A 26,127-nucleotide genomic window follows, 5' to 3' on the forward strand; every position below is an offset into this window, starting at 1 on the left:
CGCCACAGCTGTAGAATCACAGAAATGTAGAGTTGGAAGGGACCCCAAGGGTCATCTAGTCCAACCCCCTGCAATGCAGGAATCTCAGCTAAAGCATCCATGGCAGATGTCCATCCAACCTCTGCTTAAAAACCTCCAAGGACAGTCCATCCCATCTCTCAAGCAGCTCGCTCTTTCAGAAAGTTCTTCCTGATGTTTATTTGGAAACTCCTACCTTGTAACTTGAATCTACTGGGTTGGGTCCTACTGTCTGGAGCAGGAGAAAACAAGACTGCTCCATCTTCCATGGGAGAACCAATTATTATTATTATTATTATTATTATTATTATTATTATTATTATTATTATTGGTTCTCCCATGGAAGATGGAGCAATCTTGTTTTCTGAGGGCGTTCCACAGGGCGAGTGCCACCACCGAGAAGGCCCTCTGCCTGGTTCCCTGTAGCTTTGCTTCTCGCAATGAGGGAACCGCCAGAAGGCCCTCAGAGCTGGACCTCAGCCTCTGGGCAGAATGATGGGGGTGGAGACGCTCCTTCAGGTATACTGAAGATATCTGAAGATCGCTATCGTATCACCCCCTTAGTCTTCCCTTCTCCAGGCTGAACATGCCCAACTCCCTCAACCATTCCTCATAAGGCTGGGTTTCCAGACCCCAGATCACCTTGGTTGCCTCCTCTGCCCACGTTCCAGCTTGTCAACATCCTTCTTAAATTGTGGTGCCCAGAATTGGACACAGGACTCCAGATGTGGTCTGACCAAGGCAGAATAGAACGGTACTATTACTTCCCTTGACCTAGACACTAGACTATTTGCACTTTGGGTTCTTCCTGGCCACATGTAGAACCTTACTTTTGTCCTGATTAACAATCATTTGGTTCATTTGGCCCAGTTTCTCCAATCTGTTAAGGTCATCTTGAATCCTGATTCTATTATTGTCTCACCTTTCCGTCTTTTCTCCAGACTCAGAACACCCAACCATTCCTCATAAGCCACAGTTTCCCTGGTTCCTCTTGACTTCTGGCACCACCCCAGAACGTGGGAACATGAAAAAATGGATGCCTCCTTCTCCTTTAATTTAGACCCCCCCCCCTTGCAAAAAAAAAGAAACCCTGCTCTCTTGGAAAGCCTCTACCTTTCTGAATTCCTCAGCATGCTCTGCTGCCCTTAAACTGCCACATTTTGCAGTGCTATGCAAATAAACACCTCCGTGCGAAAAAAAAAAAAAATGGGGAAAAACACTCCTGAACAGAAAATGCAGATAAGCGCCCTGGATGATTGGCATAATCATTTCATGCAGTGGCTCATTGTCTCCAATTTCCACCGCCCCCAAACCAAGCTGCAGCTCTGAGTTAGCAACAAAACATGGGAGCTGGGTGAGTGATTCTGACTCACAGAATTGAAGAGCTGAAAGGGAACCCCAGTGGTCATCTAGGCCAACCCTCTGCAATGCAGAAAAGTGAGGCACTTGAGATGGCAGGTAGAACAGCGCACTCCCATCATTCTGCCCGGACACTGAGGTCCAGCGCCGAGGGCCTTCTGGCGGTTCCCTCATTGCGAGAAGCAAAGCTACAGGGAACCAGGCAGAGGGCCTTCTCGGTGGTGGCACCCGCCCTGTGGAACGCCCTTCCAGCAGATGTCAAAGCGATAAACAACTACCTGACATTCAGAAGACATCTTAAGGCAGCCCTGTTCAGGGAAGTTTTTAACGTGTGATATTTTACTGTATTTTTTGTTTCTATGGAAGCCGCCCAGAGTGGCTGGGGAGGCCCAGTCAGATGGGCGGCGTATAAATAAATTATTATTATTATTATTATTATTATTATTATTATTATTATTATTACTCCCGGAAGTCAGCTGCCTGGCTCGGGGTGGCTGTCATAGTCCTGCGCTGCCAGACATGGCAGAGGTCAGTGGAGGCAACCAGGGGGTACTTACCTGGGGGCAGAGTTCAGTCTTAAGGCTAGGAGTTTCGCAGTTCACATAGTCAGACGATCCGTGGGTCAAGAAAGTCGAGGGTCCAAGGCCAGCAGAAGCAGCAAGGTTGGGACAGGGACAACTAATGTGATTTCCAGCAACTGAGTGAGACTGGAAACGCTGCTTCAGAAAGCTGGAGCCAGCTGGTTCTCATCAGGAGCAATAAAGGCTGATCAGCAACAAGTGGAGCCCCTTCGCCCGCTGCTGCTTCAGGCTGCTGCTCAACAGGTGAAGCCGACTCCTGGCCCATGACAATGGAACAATTCCATTCCATTCGCATTTAAAAACAAACGGGCTGGGATAGCTCAGTTGGTAGAGCACGAGACTCTCGATCTCAGGGTTGTGGGTTTAAGCCCCAAGTTGGGCCAAAGATTCCTGCATTGCAGGGGGTTGGTCTAGATCATGGGTAGGCAAACTAAGGCTTGGGGGCCGGATCCAGCCCAATTGCCTTCTAAATCCGGCCCAAGGACCATCCAGGAATCACTGTGTTTTTACATGAGCAGAATGTGTGCTTTTATTTAAAACGCATCTCTGGGTTATTTGTGGGGCATAGGAATTCGTTCATTCCCCCCCCCCCCAAAAATATAGTCTGGCTCCCCACAAGGTCTGAGGGACAGTGGACCGGCCCCCTGCTGAAAAAGTTTGCTGCCCCCTGGTCTAGATGACCCACACAGTCCCTTCCAACTCTGCAATTCTACGATTCAAATTCACAGGGTTCAAAACAGTCTCCAACCTGATACCCAGCTGTCGTTTGAAACCTGCAGTGTTGCAATGCAGTTATTCGGCTTGTGGGTTTCGCTTTGGGGCATCCTGTGAGAATAGGATCCTGGCCTGGACGGGCCATTGGCCTGATCGAGCAGGCTCTGTGATTCTTATTTTCTTATGTTCGTAAGAACAGCAGCAAGGAACAATAGTGGGCTGCTCCTGCTGGCAAGTTACAGATTGGTATGGAATTATACATTTCAGAACCAACCCCTAACAAATTGCTTTGTTTTTCCGTTTAACGGTAACAGGGTATGGCGCTCCTTCAGTCTGCCCGTTCAGCAACATCACTGTAGGACTCTAAATCGAATATTAAAAACCTAAGGCTGAATTTCACACTTTTTATGCAGGAACAGCCTTGGATGTGGTGAATGCCAGACTAGAATCAGTCAGGCTTTTTCATCGATGACCATAACAGAAAGGAAAGTATAATACAAAAGCGGAACGTTCTCTAAACAGAAACCAGAGTCTCTGGGGGTCTTGGCCAATACGGTCAATATCTTCTGCTATGTATTTCTGCTTGGGGTGGGACTTTTCTCTGCGGGCTGCCAGCCAGCAAAAGCCAGACAATTTGTTTTCTCCCATTGTTGAATGTTGTGGTGTCTTCGCCCCGCACAAAGGATCGTTCGCTTGTGTGCGTTGTAGCAGGGAGGGAAAATGCAACGAGTATGGCTCGAATTGCGCCAACTGTATTGCAGACCCTCCAAATGCCCCTTTGCTGTCACCCCCAGGGTGGGTCTTTGGGCACACCAATCAGCTCAGAAAGGTGGCGACGCCAGGACAGTGTGGCTGAAGTCCCACAATTTCCTCCCTGGCATACGAAGGGGCTCCATATTACGAGCCCAAAATAAGCCATCTGAAGGCAGCCCACTCACGGATGGATTTCCTTTCATCTCCTCCTGGGGAACAGCTGGACCACAGTCGCCTAACTGGGTCAATTTACATTTCAGCAAGTGATTAGCTCCTAATTTCCATCCCAAATTACCATTTAGGAATAACTTGCCAAGTCCCATTTATTTCCTCAAGCTGGCGCCAAGGGCAGCGGGTTAAAATTAGATGTACAAACTGAACCGGTGGCTCGTGGAAGCCAAAGGCCTCTGAATGAAGATGGCTCAGTGTCGTCATTGAACTACCTGGGACTGTACCCCCCCACCTGAAGAGGGGGACGGAGAGGACTGCATCATTTTGGGCAGCAAAAGGGCAAATGTTCTCTTTCATCCCTCCCCCGCCTCAGCCACCCTCCCGCTTAAAAGGACAACAGTCAATGGAGCTCCTTGCAAGAGGAAAGCTAGCAGCTATGGGAGAGTGGCCCTGCTCTGGCTTTCTCTACGTTAAGCTGCATATTCTAGGATTCCCCTAGATGGAAGTGATGCAGTCAGTTCCGCCATCTCGTTCGCACCCCACTCTGCAGAAGTTGCAAAGACTTTCTTGGCAACTCAGAGGGATTTAATAGGCTCATGGAACTGTAGAGCTGGAAGAGACGCCAAGGATGGGGAAGACAAATGTAAGGTGTGTACATAGCCTCAGTCTCCAGCTTGTGTCATCTCTGACCGCTGGACATGCTGGCTGCAGCTAATGGGAGTTGGAGTCTGACAACATCAATAGGAGTATAGCATCTAGATCAAGGGAAGTAATAGTGCCACTGTATTCTGCTCTGGTCAGACCTCACCTGGAGTACTGTGTCCAGTTCTGGGCACCACAGTTCAAGAAGGACACTGACAAACTGGAACGTGTCCAGAGGAGGGCAACCAAAATGGTCAAAGGCCTGGAAACGATGCCTTATGAAGAACGGCTAAGGGAGCTGGGCATGTTTAGCCTGGAGAAGAGGAGGTTAAGGGGTGATGTGATAGCCATGTTCAAATATATAAAAGGATGTCACATAGAGGAGGGAGAAAGGTTGTTTTCTGCTGCTCCAGAGAAGCAGACACGGAACAATGGTTCCAAACTACAAGAAAGAAGATTCCACCTAAACATTAGGAAGAACTTCCTGACAGTAAGAGCTGTTGGACAGTGGAATTTGCTGCCAAGGAGTGTGGTGGAGTCTCCTTCTTTGGAGGTCTTTAAGCAGAGGCTTGACAACCATATGTCAGGAGTGCTCTGATGGTGTTTCCTGCCTGGCAGGGGGTTGGACTCGATGGCCCTTGTGGTCTCTTCCAACTCTATGATTCTATGATTCTAACATCCAAAGGACCACATTTTCACCATCTCTTTTTCTTTTCATATTTTTCTTTCAATTAATTAATTAAGTTTATTTTGACAAAGTAATAATCATACATAAATAAGAATAAAAATGTGCACCTCACCACCGAGACCACTCCATTGTAACTATCCAACCTCCCAAAAATTTCAACACCTCTTGTGATGGTTTGGCCCCTTTCTGCAAACACCTTCCATATTTCCTCAAAATCATTTCTCCAGCACATGTTAATTTATCATTAATAGCTATATCCCACACCTCTTTATACCATTCTTCCGTTTTATATTCTGCTTGCCCCTTCCACTTCCTAGCTCTCATAATTCATGCAGCTGCCAATAAATTTGTGAGCAAGTCCTTCGTAGCCTGAGAACCTTCCCCATCTCCATCATTTAATCAGCTACAACACACACACACACACAAATCAGTGTGGGACATTACTGAAGTCCAGCCAACAACACATCCTTTGCTAGATAGGCACATGAAGGAGCTGAGGTTCATGGAGCTTTCCTGTGAAATTTACTAGAGAGAACTCTGTAAGATCACTTCCCTTTGCCCATTGGCGGCGGAAGGGGGTGCGGAGGATACAGTCTGCCCTGGGTGTCATCCCTGGGGGGGGGGACATTCTGCACGGGGAGGAGCTATGCCTCTTTGCCAGCGGCATTCCCCCCTTCCCCCTTCGTTTTGACAGCTGGGGGAGGCTTGGTGTCACGGGCAGGCGGCGTGCCAAATGTCAGCCATCGGCAGCTTGCTCTGCCCCCATGGGTGGCTCGCTCTGCCCCCGGCCGCGGGGCGTGCACCGCTCCGTGCACCCGAGTGGCTATCCCACACCTGGGTGGGCACCCTTTGCGCCCCGCACCCCTGGGGAGTGCACCCACTTTGGGCAGAGTGGGCATATGCTCTGCTGCTGCCTTTGTCTGCCTTGGGGGGAAGTTGTAACAATACATACTTCTACCTACGGGACCACCTCTCCTGGTTTGCCCCACGGAGGACCGTAAGGTCCACAAATAACAACACTTTGGAGGTCCTGAGTCGCAAGGTGGTTAGATTGGTCTCAGCTAGGGCCATGGCCTTTTCAGTACTGGCCCCGACTTGGTGGAATGCTCTGTCACAAGAGACTAGGGCCCTGCGGGATTTGACATCTTTCCGCAGGGCCTGTGACACATAGCTGTTCCGCCTGGTCCTTGGTTTGGACTCAGTCTGACCCTTATGTTTCCCTCCCCTTATGGTCTTGATCTATGGGCTACTTTTAAAATGAGGCTGCATTTTAAACTGCATTTTAACCCGTATTTTAATAAACTGGTTTTTTTGTTTGTCCCCCAACCCCATTATGTTTTATTGTAATTTTATTGGTGTTAGCCGCCCTGAGCCCGGCTATGGCCAGGGAGGGCGGGGTATAAACAAAAATTTATTTATTTATATAATAATAATAATAATAATAATAATAATAATAATAATAATATTCTTGCCTAGGCATCTATGTCTTTCTTCGTCATGCTTCCAAGCTGAGCCCATGTGTATGTCGGATGTCTGCAGCTCAGACACAAGTTTGAACTTAGATTCTTGTACTTTTGTAACTTATATAGTAGTTATGCTATTGTTTAGTTGTGTCCGACTCTTTGTGACCCAGAGCACACCAGGCACTCCTGTCTTCCACTGCCTCCCGCAGTTTGGTCAAACTCATGGTCAAGCTCTGAGTAATAGTAGTTATAAACTTCCCTTAATATTGCTTTTGTAACTGCTGCTTCGATACCTCGGTTATGTAAGTAAATACGACTTTTACTTCTCCACCAAACAGTGTGCGTGTGTGTGTGTGTGTGTGTGTGTGTGTGTGTGTGTGTGTAAGAGAGAGAGAGAGAGAGAGAGAGAGAGAGAGATTGTTGTTTTTAAGGAGGAGAAAAGGGATAATACCAGGAATATCTAGCCTTAAAGCATCCAAAATTACCATTTCTAGAAGGTTAAATTGTTAGGGTGTGAAACCTTAGACGCTGGCAAGTTAGCAATGTCATGTGACTTTAAGTAGTCAAGCTCGTTAAGTTGTTAAGTTGCTCAGTATATAAAGAGTGTTTGTTTTCTCTGCCTGGGGGGCGTGAAGCAAAAATGTCTGAAAGCTCCGGAGGTGTTTTTGTTATCTTCCTGCAATAAACCTGTCTTTGGAAAGACAGGCTTCCCTGTGTCGTTATTTCTTTGCTGCTGAGACTCTGAAGCTTGTACTGCAACGAGAATCTCTGCACTGGACTTAATTAATGCTCTGCAAAGAGAACTGTTGCTGGTTGCGCAGCGGAAGCGTTTACTGGACCAGTACACAAACTCTCTTATAAATCAACCTTGTCTTTTCCAAGTTTAAGCTGCAAAAGATGGAGTGAGCAAGGAATAATAATCATAGAATTGTAGAGTTGGAACAAAATATCCTCTCCTACTGTCTAAATCCATTCCTACAATCAGCTACATGCACCCGACAATGAGGACAATCAGAAACTAATTGCACTCCAGAAAAAAAGGAGGAATTCTAATTTTGGAGCTCTGATCCAGCAGACCTGAGTTCTGAGGTGGGTGGTCTGAATTGTGCCACACAAAAACTTCAGGAAATCCCAGAGAAATGTGGAAGGGGTTGGGGCCAGGAGTTGGGGACATAAGAAGAGTTTGCTGGATCAGGCCAATGACCCATCTAGCACAGCCTCCTGTTCTCACAGTCGAAGACCCACGAGCATAATTTGAACAGGAGGGCCCTTTCTCACATACTGCTGTATCCAGCAACCGATATTGTGATAGGAATTTTTTGGTCTTAGATACAGTGGTGCCTCGCAAGACGAAATTAATCCGTTCCGTGAGGCTCTTCGTATAGCGGTTTTTTCGTCTTGCGAAGCAAGCCCATTGACAGTTTAGCGGATTAGCGCTATTAGCGGTTTAGTGGCTTTTAGCAGATCAGCTGATAAGCGGCTTAGGGCTTAGGAAAAGGGGGGGGAGGGAAAAACCCCTGCAGGAACTCGCAAGACATTTTCGTCTTGCAAAGCAAGCCCATAGGGAAATTCGTTTTGCGAAGCACCTCCAAAACGGAAAACCCTTTCGTCTAGCGGGTTTTTCGTCTTGCGAGGCGTTCGTCTTGCGGGGCACCACTGTATATGGTAATGTTCATAAGTGTACCAACCAAGCACATACATAGATCAGCACAGGAAGACTGACCTGGAACCATTTTGATTCCTAAACTGAGCCAATGTTTTCTCTGCAAGGTCAAAGTGGGAAACCTCCCCATTGTCTCTTTCCTCACAAATCCTGTCTTAAGGACACATTTAAGATATGAATAGGGTGTGAGCCTGTGACCTGGCCCAGGAACTAAGTATTTATCACTACAAAAGACTGGCCAGGCTCCCCAGGAAATCCAATCAAGTAACCTGCCAGACAGGAGATAAACAAGGACAGGAGAAAAACAATATTCAGATTTCTGTTTTAGACCGCCTTTTCTGTGATGGAGGTATGATGTATCTGAGGGGTGGTCTAAGGTTACACCCCTTCTGTGATGTATGTATGATGTTTCTGGGGGTGGTCTTGATCTACATGATGGGAATTTCAAATGTCTATATAAGCCCTTGCACAGCATTTTTCTGGGTCCTCCTCCTTTCCTGCATGTGAGGGGAGCACCCTGTTGCAACAGATCAATAAAGATCAGGCTTACTAGCTGCTTTGCTTCTCAATATTCTCTGGTTGGCCTCTGTTATTTTCTCCTACCAATAGGGAACCTATGTAAGGACTCTATATGGGCTCTTGGGTACCCCATATGGGAAAAGGGCAATTTTTGTCTACAACAGTATTCAGAAGCACTATTGCCTCTGATCGTGGAGACAGAGCACAGCCATCACGGCTAGTGTTGTTGTTTTTCGCAAAGTTTTTTTTAATGAAAAAATCCATTTTATAATGTAAGCAAAACATACAGCTCAATTATAAAAACAGATGTAAATTGACAGATGAAAAGCAAAACTACAAAACGGACACGTAGAATGTACACAGTTAAACATGGGTTTTAAAAAGATCACCTCTAAGATTATCAGCACTATCAGATTATCGAATATACTTCCCGATTTTCCAGGCCTGCGACGAGGGTTGTTTTGAAAATGGTGGTTCTGCTGGAAATGTCATAAAAGAATGCTAAATCATATTAAAAGTGGAAGTGCTAGTCCTTGTCAAAATTTCAAATTATGCATAATTTTTTCCATTATACTTCTATTCCAGAATGAGTGGTGCCAAGTGTCCTCCATAAAATGTTGAGATTTCCTCCATGAATTTGTCTTTTAACCCCCCTTGAAACCATCCAAGTTGGTGGACATCAGCAAGAGTATTCTTAGCCCAGAAATGGAAGCAAGAAGAAATTCCAACGAAAGAAGAATGGCAGACGAAATTAATGGACTAAATGACCGGAGAAATTCGAAACCTGCGGGACCAGAGATTCACAGAAGATTGGAAGAAGTATATGAATTATTTGAAGAGCAAATGTAATCAACAAATTACGCTAGTAGGACTACAAGATGTTTTGTAAGGAGAAATATGCAAAATGTTACAAAGTAGAAAAAGATGGAGATATTGGTTATGAGTTTGAAATGTAATAGGGAAATTAAGAAATGTATACTAAGAGATTAGATTGGAACATTTTCAGACAGGACTGATGGAAGTCAAAAAAATTGAATAAGATGTAAAAGTATTTTAATTACTGTTGAAAATGATATGTTAACAAACTAATAAAAATTTATAAAGATATAAAAAAGTTGGTGGACATCACTGCCTCCTGTGGCGGTGAGTTCCATAGTTTGTGCTGCATGAAGATGTCCTTTTTCTCTGTCCCAAATCTCCAACATTCCTTGGATGTCCATAGGTTCTACTGTTCTGAGAGAGGGAGAATGACTTTCCTTCTTTCTCTTTCTCCCTGCCATGCATCATTTTACAGACTTCCCTTAGTCCTCTACTCGTCTTGTCTCCAAATGGAAAAAGTTCCAAACTCTGCAGCCTTTCTTCATAGGGAAGTCATCCCAGTGCATTAATTTGTTCTCCCTCCCCATTCGCACCCCACGCCCCACTGGCTAGCATGAACTCTGCTTCCCGGTAGACCACTTAGAGGACGTAAATTAGCATTCGAAACAGCCAGCCAGGTCCTGTTCTTCCAAGGGGACTTATGCAAATTGTGATAAGACGCTGGCGATATCACAAATAATACTCGACTATAATTACATCAGGTATGGTGCCAGGGGAGACCATCCCGGGGAGGAGGGACTAGCGCAGCAAAAGCAACCGGCATGAATACAATGAGTCACGGAATGACGGTCCCTCCCAGGGAATAGGCTAAGGATGCAGCTCAAGAGTCTTTGGGAATGCTGTGTACGGTTCTGGTCGCCTCGCCTCAGAAAGGAGTTGGAAAAGGTTCGGAAAAGGGAGACCAAAACTGTCATGTACTGAGTTGAATAGGATCCAAAATGCAGCATTATGTACGCTACAGCAGCAGCAAGAATACTCATTGCAAAGCATTGGAAGACACAAGACCTACCCACCTTGGGAGAATGGCAGATGCAAGTAATGGACTACATGGAATTGGCGGAAATGACTGGCAGAATCAGAGACCAGGGAGAAGAGTTGGTGGAAGAAGATTGGAAGAAATTTAAAGTCTATCTACAGAAACACTGTAAAATTATTGAATGTTAATGACGTTGGAATGAAACGATGTGGTTCTAGTAATAAGGTAAAACAAGAATATGCAAGAATGGATTGATATTAGACGAAAATTTGAAGTTATAATATGTGAGGATAAACAATTAAGGGTAAACTAAGAGGGTATGAATTTGCTGAACATATTTTTAAATGGAATACAAAAAAGGGAGGTGTGAGGAAGTCATGAAAATAAGTAAATGAGTGGTAAGATATTAGAAAGAGGGATTTTAATTTTTTATTTTTTCCTTTTATGTTTGATTTTGGGTTTTTGTATTTTTCTTTTACTGTTTTGTAACCTTTTTCTTGTTAAAAATTCAATAAAAATTATTTAAAAAAACAAAAACAAAATGCAGCAGTCTGATTGGTCCTAGAACAATAGGATTCAGAATGCAGCTGTCTGATTGATCCTAGAACAATAGGATTCAGGATGCAGCAGTCTGATTGGCCCTAGAACAATAGGATCCAGAATGCAGCAGTCTGATTGGTCCGCAGGTGCCACCCAATCCAGCTCCTGGTGGAAGTGAATCAGCAACCTGATTGGCCTACAGGAGAATCCCGGAATTAGCCAATCATGTGGGGCCCATTCTGTAAATAATGTATATAAAGCAGACATTCTGGGGGAACTTTCATTCCTCACTACTTTGAGCTGAATAAAGAGCATGAAATCCACACTCGACTCTGAGTATATTTCAAAAACGAATAAGGAGATGGAGCGATTCCCTCGTGAGGGAAAGGTTGCCGTGTTTGGGACTTTTTACGTTAGAGGAAAGGCAATAAAGGGCTCCGCTACGCTTCGTTTTGTGCCGCTGCTCAAAACCAGGAAAACCACTCTTGAGCACTCAGTCAGAGCAACCAGTAATTTTGGCTCTCTCCGGATTGATGTTTGCTCTGATTTAGCACTAAAGAATGGGTTTTCTCTGGGAAAGGTGCAGGGTCTGTTCTTTCTAGCCACTGGACAAGCAGAAGTGTGGGCAAGCCCTACGAGGAGGCGTGGCGGATGTTTGTAAAATGACGCATGGCGTGAAGAAAAGGATAGAGAAAAGTTTTCTCATAACCCTAGATCCCGGGACCTCCAACAAAGCTGAATGTTGGAAGAGCCAGGAAAGAGAAAGGAAAGTTAAACTATGGAACTCCCTGCTACAGGAGGTGTGAAGAGGGCCCTCTGCTCTCTGGCACTAGGCCAAGATTAACCTTCCCTTGCGATGCAAATCAGGTCCCTGCTGAAAATCTCCTGTTGGCTACTGTCCCAATCTCAGCATAGGTCAATTCAAGGTAAAGGTAAAAGTAAAAGTAAAGGAAAAGGTAAAGGACCCCTGGATGGTTAAGTCCAGTCAAAGGCAGCTATGGAGTTGCGGCACTCATCTCACTTTCAGGCCAAGGGAACTGGCGTTTGTCCACAGACAGCTTTCTGGGTCATGTGGCCAGTAGGACTAAACTGCTTCTAGCGCAATGGGACACCGTGACGGAAACCACAGCGCATGGAAACGCTGTTTACCTTCCTGCCACAGTGGTACCTATTTATCTACTTGCACTGGCATGCTTTCGAACTGCTGGATTGGCAGGAGCTGGGACAGAGCAACAAGAGCTCACTCTATCGGGATTTGAACCGCCGACCTTCTGATCAGCAAGCCCAAGAGGCTCAGTGGTTTAGACCCCTCAAGAACCCTCTGAAATTCACTAGCCACCACCCCCACACCCCGGGCAAACATTATGGCTATGTAGCTTTGGTAACCAGATTTGTGGGCTTCCTACTCATTTTCCTGATGCAAAAAAGGCTCAGCTTCCAGAAACGCAAGGGAAACTCACAACCGAATAGCTCTCGTTTTGTGGGAAGAAGACTGCAACTCCTCTTACTTGCCTGAGTGGGCTAGTCCATCCTCACCCACAGTCTCTCAATTCCCCTCTGTAACATCTCTTTGCAGCTGAGCCTGGATCAATTTCAGGAAAGCTGCAACTGTTGTGGAGACAGGCAAGGGACCAAGAGGGACTCCTTCCTTTTGTTCAGCTGCTGGTGGAAAGGGGAATAACTCTTCTCTAGCCTCTTTCTCCAATGCAAGGCATAATTCTGTAAGTTTCTATCCTGCCATCTCTCACCTGCCTGTTCTCTGAACTAAGGAGTCCCCAATGCTGTGCTCCAAATCTGGCCAAACCATAGATTTGTATAATGACCTTAAGATTATTAGCAGTTTTATTTTCAATTCCTTTCCTGGTGATCCCTAGCCTAGAATTTGGCTTTACGATTTACACAGTGGTGGGAAGAGAGGGAAGTGCAGCCTCTCACCTTTCCCATGAGCGCATGAGCACATTTTTGGAGCCTTATCTCTTCTTAAAGCAAGGGCTTTTTGATCCTCGAACTGTATTTAAGAATTCTCTCTGCCCGCAGGCAGCGTGGCGATGTACATCGTTAAAGCACAGAACATTGTGTTGTACAAAAGACCTGCTCCGGGTTGTTTCTCAGGCGGATTCGAGGCTGCTGCTTGTTTCAGGTGGGATTCAATCCCAATTCAGGCAATTCAAGTCCGCAGGGAGCGCTTGCAGGACAAATCCAGGCCCCCCTCCCCAAAAAAATGGTTTGGAAAATGCACCTGAACATGTTGTACGCTGAAACAAAACTATATGAAAATGATGTACTGGTGGTATTTGACGCCTACTAGAGTCCCATGGACTGCAAGAAGATCAAACCGATCCATTCTGAAGGAAATCAGCCCTGAGTGCTCACTGGAAGGACAGATCCTGAAGCTGAGGCTCCAAGACTTTGGCCACCTCATGAGAAGAGAAGACTCCCTGGAAAAGACCCTGATGTTGGGAAAGAAGGGGATGACGGAGGATGAGATGATTGGACAGTGTTCTCGAAGCTACCAGCACGAGTTTGACCAAACTGCGGGAGGCAGTGGAAGACAGGAGTGCCTGGCATGCTCTGGTCCAGGGGGTCACGAAGAGTCAGACACGACTAAACAACTAAACAACAACAAACAACGAGACCATCAATAAACAATGTACTGCAGTCACACAATCAATCAATCAGTAGCTGAACTGGGTTCCATGCAGTCACAAAAACAAAACAAAAAGAGTCACAGAAACCACAGAATAAATAGCAAAAACAGACAGAACTCAGTGTAACACTCAAAACAGAAGTGTGGCTCTCAAATCGGAACTGCAACGCTCAAAATGGAGCACGTTCAGCTTCCAAAAAAAGTTTGCAAACCGGAACACTTACTTCCGGGTTTGCAGTGTTTGGGTTCCAAGTTGTTTGAGTACCAAGGCGTTTGAGAACCAAGGTACCACTATAAATAAATATTGGGGGGGGAGAGAGAGAGAGAGAGAGAGAGAGAGAGAGAGAGAAAATGCACCTGGAAAGTGTGGTATAATATTTGCTTGATGCAATGTCATTTTCCATCAAGTCAGAATGGAATTTGCATGCTTGGCAAATAATTTGCATAACATGCAAGTTAGGCCTCCCAGATTCGTGGATGGGGAATATGGTGACCCTCAGTACAGACCTGAAATGGATTAAATGGGATTATGTGCTCTGTACATCTGCCAAAAGCACAAATTCCTTTGCTTCCGTGCAAGGCAGGGCTGTGCTGTGCTGATAATATTGCCAGAGCTGTTTTTATTTTAATTTTTTTTATTTACTGGGTTTATTTGTCTGCCCCCATGGAAGGAGTCTTTCTGGGCGGCTCACAAAGCAAACAAGGAAAGGAACCAAAACAACCCCCTGTTTTACAGTGTAAAACAATAAAACTAATTTAAAAACCAAAACACAATTATGACACTCGTTTTAATGCTATTAAGATATTTTTTTAAAAAAAATTCACCATATTCTTAAAATAGACCACTGGACTACATTTTAACCCTCATGCTTTTGTGTTCTTTCCTCTGCTTCCAAATCTGCAATGGCAGCCCGGAAATGAAACCCAACCATCAGAATGTTGAAGGTGCCATTCTTGAGCAAATCACAGTGGACATTTTAGCAGTTCAGACCTTTGGCTTCCCTGTCCACTTTTATGTAATCAAAGAATAAAATTAAACCTAACCAGTATCTCAGAGATGTTTCCCATTGCTCATTTATATTTATTCGTATATTTCATAAAATTTGTACACCACTTGTATGTAAAGAACTACGGTAAACTAAATTAAAACAGGTGGTTTTTTTCTTTATTTATGCTTATGCACAAAAAGAATTTATTCCACATTTTACCAGTTTTCTCACAAGAATATCAGAGGGAGCTTTGCCAAAAGCCTTGCTGAAATCAAGATGCACTATGTCCACAGCAGCAGATAGGTAGCCGTGTTGGTCTGCCATGGTCAAAACAAAATAAAAAAATTCCTTCCAGTAGCACCTTAAAGACCAACTGAGTTAGTTCTAGGTATGAGCTTTCGTGTGCATGCACACTTCTTCAGATACACTGAAACAGAAAGCCAGGAAGAAACAGGATTGCCAAAGGATTGCCAGGAAGAAACAGGAAGCCAAAGGTCTGTTTCAGTGTATCTGAAGAAGTGTGCATGCACACGAAAGCTCATACCTAGAACTAACTCAGTTGGTCTTTAAGGTGCTACTGGAAGGAATTTTTTTATTTTGTTATGTCCACAGCATTCCCCTGATCCATCAAGTGTGTAACTCCATCAAAAAAAACAAGAAATGAGATTCATTTGACAACTTATTTTTTGAGAAACCGATATCTGAGATTCCTGCATTGCAGGGAGTTGGACTAAATGATCCTTGGGGTCCCTTCCAACTCTACAATTCTGGGATCCAAGAGAGTTGGGGGGGGGGTAGCCTGCAGAAGAGAAGATGGAGAGCTCAACATGAGAGCCACCTTCAAATAGCTGAAGGGCTGTCACATGGAAGAGGGAACAAGCTTGTTTTCTCCTTCTCTGTAGGATCCAAACCAATGGATTCAAGTGAGAAGATTCTGACTCAACATCAGGAAGAAATTTCTGAGCATAAGAGCTGTTCAACCATGGGATGGACCCCCTCAGAAAGTGGAAGGCTCTCCTTTGTTGGGGGTCTTTCAATTGTTGTTGGGATGACCACCTATCAGGGATTTTTTTTAGTTGTGATTTTGGCATGGGTTGGACTGGATTGTTGATATTTTCACCCCTCCCATTGACAGAACTTCCTGATGTGATGTTTTGAGAAAGGAAGGGGAGGAAACTGCTCTTCTCCTCATCCACTCCTGACTGACTGCCCGACTCTGTGTGTGGAGAGAGTCTTATCTATATAGTGACCAGATGGCTGAGTGGGAGCTGTAACACTCATGCAAGCCGGTAGTTCGTTAGTTTGTAGTAGCTACAGTGGTACCTCTGGTTACATACTTAATTCCTTCCGGAGGTCCGTTCTTAACCTGAAACTGTTCTTAACCTGAGGTACCACTTTAGCTAATGGGGCCTCCCGCTGCTGCTGTGCTGCCAGAGCACGATTTCTGTTCCCATCCTGAAGCAAAGTTCTTAACCCAAGGTACTATTTCTGGGTTAGCGGAGTCTGTAACCTGAAGCGTATGTAACCTGAGGTACCACTGTATTGGAAAGAAAAGAAGTTGCGCTTCACAGCTAGCTTCCGCATTATTTATACTCTGCATGAGTCTGGTGCTCACAATGCACAGTTAAAACAAAATAAAAAAATTCCTTCCAGTAGCACCTTAAAGACCAACTAAGTTAGTTCTAGGTATGAGCTTTCGTGTGCATGCACACTTCTTCAGATACAACAACTCACAACAATGCACAGTTGTGAGTCCAGTGCACTGGGACCTGTTTTCCAGGATTGGAAGGTCTCTGAAAGTGCTCCAGTCGCCTAGCCCAGTCGGGACAGAACCAGTTATTGAGCCCAGTCGCTGACATTGGTTGAAAGGCGTACTGACATGGATTACCTCTGGGGTGTAAAAGGAGGTTTTAAACAGAGCTTGGACGGCCATCTGAACTGTTTTTCCTGCACGGCAGGGGGTTGGACCCTTTCAACTTTACAATCCCATGATTTGAGGAGGCTAAAGAACTGCTGACAAGCGTACATGTATTTATTCCATTTCTATCCCACCTTCCATCCAAGGAGCACAAGGTCCCTTCCAGGGACCTGCACTTCTGTGCTTTCATTTAACAGCAACACAGACCTCTCCTGACACCACACATGGTCTCTCTCCTCCCTCCCTCCCTCCCTCCTCTTCTAACGCTTTGCCAAGCAGTTCAACCTGGATTAAAAAGGGATCATTTCTCTCCAATTAATTCATTCAATATTTATATTTCCAAATTAATTTGCCGGGGTGTCGTGCTGAGAGGAGCTGCGGAAAGGGGATCGCATTTAATGAGACCGACGCAGGAGCCTTGGGAAGGAAAGCGAGAAGCAGAGAGTGTTAACAATCAGATTTTCTTTCTTTCTTTCTTTCTTTCTTTCTTTCTTTCTTTCTTTCTTTCTTTCGACATGACCAGAATGATAGGGCTCTGCGGTGCAATTGGCCGCTGGCTCTCTGGAAATGGAGGAGGGACCTGAGAGCCAAATTTGTTCCACGAACATTTGCTCTCTGTTCTCCACGGGCTTCGGCAGAAGTCCTTTTTATTGCTCATTTGCCATGATTTGTGCTCATGATGCTATCAGGAGGGTTATATCTACCGTCCTGCTTTTAATACAGTTTGCACTTTGCAGAAATTATGGGATGGATGCACTGATTTGGTCCCAGTTGGTGTATGTGCACAGCCCAGCTCATACCTGGAATAACTACAAGGGGGGGGGGTGGTGTAGGAGATGCCATCATATGCCTTTAATGTGTTTATTTACGATAGCTATGTGCCTCCCAATAACATAGGTTTTCTGGACAGCTTCCAATAGGAAATTAGAAGACAGATAAATGCAACGAGGAGCATGAAATCGAAATTAATGAATCTACGACTAGGTAGACCTAGGCAGTGCCGGATTTACGTATAAGCTAAACAAGCTATAGCTTAGGCTCACACTCTCTTGGCAGCCCCCAAAAAATTTAAAGGGGAAAGAATGGGTGTACATTTCCAAAATAGAAGATAAAAAACTAATAGAATAAAACCTACATACAGCAACCGTGTTTTGTGTTGTGTAGGCTCCTGTGATGTAAGTCATGGGCCCCGCCTGCTCCCTAAAATATCACTGGTTTGCTCGTTTCTATATATAGGGTGGGGACGCGGGTGGTGCTGTGGGTTAAACCACAGAGCCGAGGGCTTGCCGATCAGAAGGTTGGCGGTTCGAATCCCCGCGACAGGGTGAGCTCCCGTTGCTCAGTCCCTGCTCCTGCCAACCTAGCAGTTCGAAAGCATGTCAAAGTGCAAGTAGATAAATAGGTACCGCTCCGGCGGGAAGGTAAACGGCGTTTCCATGCGCTGCTCTGGTTCACCAGAAGCGGCTTAGTCGTGCTGGCCACATGACCTGGAAGCTGTACGCCTGCTCCCTTGGCCAATAAAGCGAGATGAGCGTCACAACCCCAGAGTCGTCCGCGACTGGACCTAACGGTCAGGGGTCCCTTTACCATTTTATATATAGGGTGACTACATTCTGCATGTGCAAATGGCTTGAGATACCTATTAGGTCCATAAATTACCATATAGCATATATTCAACACACACAAAAATTGTTGTTGACAAAGGACAGCTGGACATATAAAGGGCCCCATTACCTTCAGTAGCTGAGGGCCTCTTCAAACCTAAATCCAGCCCTGGACCCAGATTCAAATCAATGCTCAGCCATGAAGCTCATTTTGGGCTAGGCTTAACCTAGTCTACCTCACAGGGTTGTTGTGAGAGGGAGAAGCACACATGGGACACAAGTGTAATAAAATACACATTTCCTACATTTAGGGGGGGGGTTCCTCCCTTTGGGGCCTGACGAAGCTCTGCCTTCCCTGTTTCCACCAAAGGGTTAACTTGTGCCGAGGGTGCACTGTGGCAGCTAAAAATATACAGTGACTTTTCTGTACTTGCTGTAATGAGTCATCCCTTTTAAGTCATTTACTGCGAGTTATATAAATGCTTTAATATGCAGTGCCAGAAAAAGGGGGGACTGAATTAAAGGGAGGGGGGGAAATATTTTTAAAGGCAATTTAGACGCTCTTCTATCAAAATAATAATTACATGCTTTCCATCTTTTGTGATGCCAAATCTACTTTTTTTATTTTTTCTTAAGGGAGAAACACCTTTGGGAAGGAAGCTAATAGTTTCTGCTATGAGACAGGGAAGGAAGGTCTTTGCCTCCATTAGCAAGGCAGCCTTTTGCTCGCGTTAGGAAGAAGCTATTTCAAGTTGGTTCCACTTAACTAAGGACGGAGCAAAGTCACCCCTCTGTCTCCAGGTTTCAGCATCTGGTTTCCAGCTTCTGGCTCGCACACCCTCAACCACCTTGGCTATTGTTCTTCTGCCTTCAAGACAGGTAAGTGGGGTCTCCATGGCAACAGAGCAGCCTCCTTGATGATGCTAAATCACGGTACTTAACTAACCAGACCTGTTCGACGGTGGGACTGACTCCACCTGAACATGGCTGCCCCCCCCCACATTCATTGGCGGGGTTAAAGCAGAGGTTAGATTCTTCTGCTGTGATCCCTGCATTGCAAGGGGCTGAGCTGGATGACCTTTGGGGGACCCCCTCCCAACGATCCAATGAGAGATGGAGCTGGTGCGTAAAGATGCACGAGAGCGGGGAGACTCGCCTCCCATTCCCACGCTCATTTCTCCGTCTCCCGCCTGCCCGCCCACACTTAATAAAGACGAGCGAGGCCTCTCCCTGTCTCCCTGCCACAGAGATGTCATATTTCACGGTGCGCTTGGCCTCGTCAGCCGCGCAGCACAAGCCCGGGGAGCCAGTGCGCTGGAGCAGCTGCCGTGGCAGGCTGAGCGTCGCTCGCGAGAGAGCGATAGAACATCCGGCTGACAGCTCAGCCACGGCGGCCGGCATGCCAGCCTTGTCATTATTACTGTAACACGCAATGAGCTGTAGCAAATCGCCTTCCTCTCCGTGTCCCTGCAAACACGAACCTTTACAGCCGCCGTATTTTATCCCGAGACGTGGAGCTGTAAAGAAAGTGGAATCCAGGGCGACCGTCTGGCAAAGAGATAGAACCATCACTGACCCAGCCCAGAGCTGCTATCAGGGGCAGGAGGATCATAATCCCGAGATCATAGAATTAAGGAATTGGAAGAGTTAGAAGGGACCTCGAGGGTCTTCAACCCCCTGGAGTGCAACGGAAGCATCCATGAAAGCTGGTCATCCCAGCTCTGCTTAAAAACCCCCACCACCTTCCATCCCACGGTCAGACAGCTCTTGCTGTCAGAAAGTTCTTCCTGATGTTAATCGGAACCTCCTTTCTTGCGACTTGAAGCCATGGGTTCAAGTTCTACCCTCCAGAGCAGGAGAAAACAAGCTTGCTCTCTCTTCCATGTGACAGCCCTTGAGATATTTGAAGATGGCACTCATATCTCCTCTCCTTCTTCTGTTCTCCATGCCCAGTTCCTTCGACCGTTCCTCATTTTCTGCTGCTCCAGAGAAGCGGACACGGAGCAATGGTTCCAAACTACAAGAAAGAAGATTCCACCTAAACATTAGGAAGAACTTCCTGACAGTAAGAGCTGTTTGACAGTGGAATTTGCTGCCAAGGAGTGTGGTGGAGTCTCCTTCTTTGGAGGTCTTTAAGCAGAGGCTTGACAACCATATGTCAGGAGTGCTCTGATGGTGTTTCCTGCTTGGCAGGGGGTTGGACTCGATGGCCCTTGTGGTCTCTTCCAACTCTAGGATTCTAGGATTCTATGACTTCTGTTGATGCAGCCTAGAATAGCAACAGCTTCTTTCGCTGCTGCATCACACTGTGGACTCATGTTAACCTTTTACATAACATACGTTGTTTAGACCACAGTGCCAACCGCACTTACAACAACTGCACTGGCTTTCGGCAAGCAGAGGGTCGCAAGGCCAGCTGGCTAGCCCCAGCTGGGCCGTCTCCTTCCAGACATCCTGCTGCGAAGACTATTGCCTCTGCTCTGACGTAAATCAGCGACCCGGGCTTCAAAGCCAGGGCACACTATCAGCGGAGTGAACTGTGCACACAGAATAGGTGTGAGGCTTGTGAAAGCATACTACAACTACAGATTTATTAATCATAAATCAGGACAAAGAAACATGTCGTCTATCTTTCTCTTCGTCTCAGAGAGAACACGAAAAGCAAAAGCTATACACAACGGAAGTTCCCAGCAAGCTGTGCTGGAATGTAAACAGACATGTGACAAGCAAAAATTCCACACGTCTGCTCCTTAAGGTGGAATGGAAATGTCAACATCGGCTAACGGTTAGTTTCCAGGCCCAATTCAAAGTGCTGGTTTTGACCTATAAAGCCTTAAACAGCTCATGACCACAATACCTCAAGGACTGCCTCTTCCCATATGAACCCTGAGATCATCTTCTGAGGCCCTCCTTCGTGTGCCTCCTCCTCAAGAGGTGCAGAGGGTGGCAACATGAGAGCGGGGCCTTCTCTGCAGTGGCTCCCCGTCAGTGGAATGCTCTCCCCAGGGACGTTTGCCTGGTGCCATCATTGTACACCTTTAGGCACCAGGCAAAAACGTTCCTTTTCAACCAGGCCTTTGGTTGATCTGATCAACATCCTACACCCTTTTAAATTATGGCTCTTTTTTGGGGGGGGGAGTATTGTTGGGTTATTGTTTTCATTTTTATTTTATATATTGTGATCTTTTTTTGTGAACCTCCCTGAGACCTCCGAGTATAGGACGGTATAGAAATTCAATAAATAAAATAAATAAATAATACTCCCTACACTGACTTGAAGAGAAGACTCCCTGGAAAAGACCCTGATGTTGGGAAAGACGGAGGGCGCAAGGAGAAGGGGACGACAGAGGACGAGATGGTGGGACAGTGTTCTTGAAGCTACAAACATGAGTTTGACCAAACTGCGGGAGGCAGTGGAAGACAGGAGTGCCTGGCGTGCTCTGGTCCAGGGGGTCACGAAGAGGCGGACACAACTAAACGACTAAACAACAACACAGTGACTAGAAGCTGCTCTCCAGTCGCCCCTCCCAGCACTGAATGGTGGTCCAAGGAGTCACTCTGGCATGACTCCATCCAATTTTGGCACGACCAGCCCAAACTCACAATTTACACTATCGATTTAGGAATCACAATGTTTCTGGGTTTCTTAACATTTCTGGACAGCGCTGGGCACTTGAATCAAGATGCCAGACCAAGGCCTGACTTTGATGTGACTGTGCCCATTTTTTGGCCACCGGTGATATATTGTGATATAGTTTTTGTTTCTGAAAATTCCCAGGCAGTTCCAAGCACTCCCGCTACTGCTTAAGCATTGTACAGTGGACGCTCGGGTTGCGAACGTGATCCGTGCGGGATGCATGTTCGCAACCTGCAGGCATTCACAACCTGCATCTGCATGCCTGCACATGTGCGGGTTGCGATTCGGCGCTTCTGCGCATGTGCAAAGTGCGATTCAGTGCTTCTGCGCATGCGCGACTCCGAAAACCCAGAAGTAACCCGTTCCAGTACTTCTGGGTTTTGGTGGTCCGCAACCTGAAAAAAGGCAACCTGAAGCTGCTGATATCTGAGTAAATCGGGATGGATTTCCAAGAAACAGGAAGTTCTGATGGCAGAAATGACTGGCAGAATCCGAGACCTGGGAGAAGAGTCGGTGGAAGAGGACTGGAAGAAGTTTAAAGATTATCTACAGAAGCACTGTAAATTGTTTGAATGTTAAAATGATGCTGGATACAAAAATAATATGGCATTAGGGATACAGTGTTAAGAAGTATGCTAAAACGTAATAGAAAAAGGGTGAAAAATTAAAGTTATATTATGTCAAAGTAAATAATATGTTAAAGGTGTTTAAACATAAGGAGGAAAGATTGGAGACATAATAGAAGCGATTTTAACAATTGGAAACTAGTTTTGAAAGAGGGCAAGGATTTGCTGTATTTGATTGGACAAAGAGGAACACAAAAAAGGGAGGTGTGAGGAGGTCAAGAAAGAAAGTTATGTAAATATGAATTTAAAAATTGGAGTTTTTATGTTTAACTCTTTTTTCTTTTTTGATTCATGTCTGTGATTGCTTTTGCTGTTTTGTACTTTTCTGATGTTTTTCTTTTCTTTTCTGTTAAAAAATAAATAAATATCTTATAAAAAAAAGAAGAAACAGGAAGTTCTGGAGGAGCTCCTGGTGCCACGGAGACCCTGATCCCTTAACAGAGAGGGTGCTGGGTACCTGTGGTTAACCTGCAGCTCAACGCCATCTGCATTTACTCTGAAGTCACCTTGATTTCAATGGGATTTGCTTCCCTGCACATCTAGACTTGCCTGCTTAGTCAATGAGGCGAAGTGTAAAGTGGGTCCTTATGGCTCCATTAACAGGTCTGCTCCTAAAGAGCTGGGAGCTGCTTTCAAACTCCTTGTATCTCTTTTGTCATCAATAAAGAAAAAAGGCCACATGTATCATTAATTAGTCTATAAAAAGCCAGGTCCTTGATGCAGAGAGAGGCTTTGCAGGATGTCCTCCTGCTGTGAATAGAGAATCCTGGAGAGGAATTGGAAGAGGGAGGAGGAGGGAAAATGAACCTTTCTAGCGCTCCTCTTTCTCCTCCACCAAGCTCAGCAGTTTTTTTTTTTTAATCCAAAGAGATTTCTGTACGCTTTTAAAAACATAAAACAAGCCCTGCTGGGCCCATCTCTAGTTCCAAACAGTGATCTATAGGGCTGGGCAAGATCTCAATATATCACGCAAAACTGGTTTTAAGTCCTTATGTTGGTTTTATAATTTTTGACCTGGCAATATATCGCAAATCATGATGGAAGCCGAGTAAGATTGTCTTCTATAAACACAGTCTTAACAGTGAGTCCGTAAGTGACTGTGGAGGCCAATTCTGGATCCACACGTCCTTCCACCAGTGGGGACATTGGTTTCAGGGCGGGAGTTGATGACGGTGTGGCTTTGCCAAGCATGCCTTCCTCTTAGCACGTTTCTCCCTTGTGTCCTGAGTTCGAGTGTCTTCAAAGCCCGTGACACCTTTGGTCAAGGCTGTTCTCTAGGTGCTAACTATTAATGGTCAGCTTTGCTGCTCTCTCTCCTTCATGGTTCTTTCCTCTTTTTTTTCTAATAACCATCACTTTATTAATGCAGCAAAATGAGTACTCCCAAGACATGTGCAAATGGATCTGCATTGCCTGAGAAAATAGTCCTCTCTGTTGAGGGCGTGCACCTCTGTTTTGCAAGAGGAGCTCTGAAGAGAGGCAATAACCTTTCACCAAGGAGGAGACATGGGTTGTGGGTTTTGCAGATAGGACATCACTACAGCCGAGATAGACAACATGAAGCTGCTCATCATCTGTTTGGTATCTTCTGAACTCTGAGAGTTGGCAAAGCTGATGAATGAACAGTAGACAGCAATCCAGGCACACCACTTTAGCTTCAGCATCAAGCCACACATACTAAAAATCATTCCCAGTAGATTCATGTAGTCTGGTGTGGGGTCTTCCAGGGTAGGGTTATTCTCTGTGGATGGAGGTTTGTATCTGAGAACGCGATTTGGCCGCCGCGGGTCCATTACGTTGTTACCGGCCATCGTGCACCGCCTCTGGCTAACTCCGAGCAGCGCCCCCCCCCCTCGGTCGCCGCCGCCGCCACACCAACTTCCACTGATGCTTCTTTCCTCTTTAAAACAAAACAAATTCCTTCCAGTAGCACCTTAAAGACCAACTAAGTCAGTTCTTGGTATGAGCTTTCGTGTGCATGCACACTTCTTCAGATACAGAAGTGTGCATGCACACGAAAGCTCATACCAAGAACTGACTTAGTTGGTCTTTAAGGTGCTACTGGAAGGAATTTGTTTTGTTTTGACTATGGCAGACCAACACGGCTACCTATCTGTAACTTTCCTCTTTAAGCTAGACTTGGAGCTTATCCACTTTTCTGTTTGTCCCTTGATTTCTAGCCATGATTTCTTTTTCCCCACCTCTTTCCCCAGATAGACCCTCTGTTTACTGCTGAATTGGAGCAAACGCCAGCTGGCTTTTCTGCAGATTGGCTTTTGTTCTGACCCAGTGGGAAACAGCGACTTCTCCTGGGAAAGCAGCAAGATCATAGAATCATAGAAGTGTAGAGTTGGAAGGGACCCTGAGGATCATCTACTCCAACCCCCTGCAATGCAGGAATATGCAGCTGGTCCATACAGGGATTGAACCTGCAACCTTGGTGTTATCAGCACCATGGTCTAACCAACCGAGCTATCCAGGCTCATCATAAAAATAGAGAACCGGAAATGCGTGCAGCAACAGACCGCTTCTGCGCATGCATGCGCAGCGAAACACTTCCGGGGGTGCTGGTAACATCACCCAAAGTTTACATTACCCAAAGGTAACATAACCCAAGGTTCCACTGTATAAGCTAAATAAGCTATAGCTTAGGGCCCCACTCTCTTGGGGGCCCCCAAAAAAATTAAAGGGGGAAAAACTGGATGTACATTTCCAAGATATAAGATAAAAAACAAATGGAATAACACCTACATACAACAACCGTGTTCTGTGTTGTGTAGGCTCCTATGATGTAAGTCATGGGCCCCGCCTGCTAGCCTGCTCCCCAAAATATCACTGGTTTGCTCGTTTCTATATATAGGGTGCCTACATTCTGCATGGACGGGTTGCATGGCAACACATGCAAATGGCTTGAGATACCTATCAGGTCCATAAATTACCATATAGCATATATTCAACACAAAAAACAGGAATAATTTGTTGTTGACAAAGGATAGCTGGACATATAAAGGGCCCCATTACCTTCAGTAATGGTAAGGGTGATGGTAAGTAATGTGAATAATGGTAAGGGACGCGGGTGGCACTGTGGGTTAAACCACAGAGCCTAGGGCTTGCCGATCAGAAGGTCGGCGGTTCGAATCCCCGCAACGGGGTGAGCGCCCGTTGCTCGGTCCTGGCTCCTGCCAACCTAGCAGTTCGAAAGCACATCAAAGTGCAAGTAGATAAATAGGTACCACTCCGGCGGAAAGGTAAACGGTGTTTCCGTGCGCTGCTCTGGTTCGCCAGACGCGGCTTAGTCATGCTGGCCACATGACCCGGAAGCTGTACGCCGGCTCCCTCAGCCAGTAAAGCGAGATGAGCGCCGCAACCCCAGAGTCGGTCACGACTGGACCTAATGGTCAGGGGTCCCTTTACCTTCAGTAGCTTAGGGCCTCATCAAACCTAAATCCAGCCCTGCTTCCAGCTAATGGAGTTGCAATGCCCCTTCCGATCGTCAGGAGGAGGGGGGGTTGCGGGATCACGACCCCGCCCACACTCGCTCTCGCGAGGCTGGCGCCAGCCTCGCGGGAGGCAGGGATTCCCCTAATTAGCATCCCCTGTGACGCCAGCCAATCGGCTGGTGGCAGGGGCGTGCCCGTAAAGACCACTTAAGGTCGGGGCAGCCCTTGGCTCGCCCCTTCTTTCCCTCGGAGACGACGCGGTTTCCCACCCACCCGCCCTCTAGGTTGCCACTGACCTTG

The 26,127-nt window shown here is 46.0% G+C and overlaps 2 protein-coding genes across 3 annotated transcripts in view; both read right to left on the minus strand.

Moving 5' to 3' along the window:
* The window catches only part of PDE2A (phosphodiesterase 2A), a 386,253-nt gene that overhangs the window by 311,520 nt on the left and 48,606 nt on the right, over positions 1 to 26,127 (minus strand). The window lies entirely within an intron of this gene.
* On the minus strand, positions 23,722 to 24,267 carry LOC309341286 (PAT complex subunit Asterix). Its single transcript, XM_081860880.1, has one exon. The coding sequence runs from the start codon at positions 24,196 to 24,198 to the stop codon at positions 23,878 to 23,880; it is 321 nt and encodes a 106-aa protein (XP_081717006.1). The 5' UTR covers positions 24,199 to 24,267; the 3' UTR covers positions 23,722 to 23,877.

This window comes from Podarcis erhardii (assembly GCF_964252035.2).
Source record: "Podarcis erhardii genome assembly, chromosome: 4".
Classification (NCBI taxonomy): domain Eukaryota; kingdom Metazoa; phylum Chordata; class Lepidosauria; order Squamata; family Lacertidae; genus Podarcis; species Podarcis erhardii.

Bases quoted from the DNA above. Each gene is read 5' to 3' on its own strand.
- LOC309341286 (XM_081860880.1), bottom strand. From the start codon at position 24,198: ATGGCCGGTAACAACGTAATGGACCCGCGGCGGCCAAATCGCGTTCTC.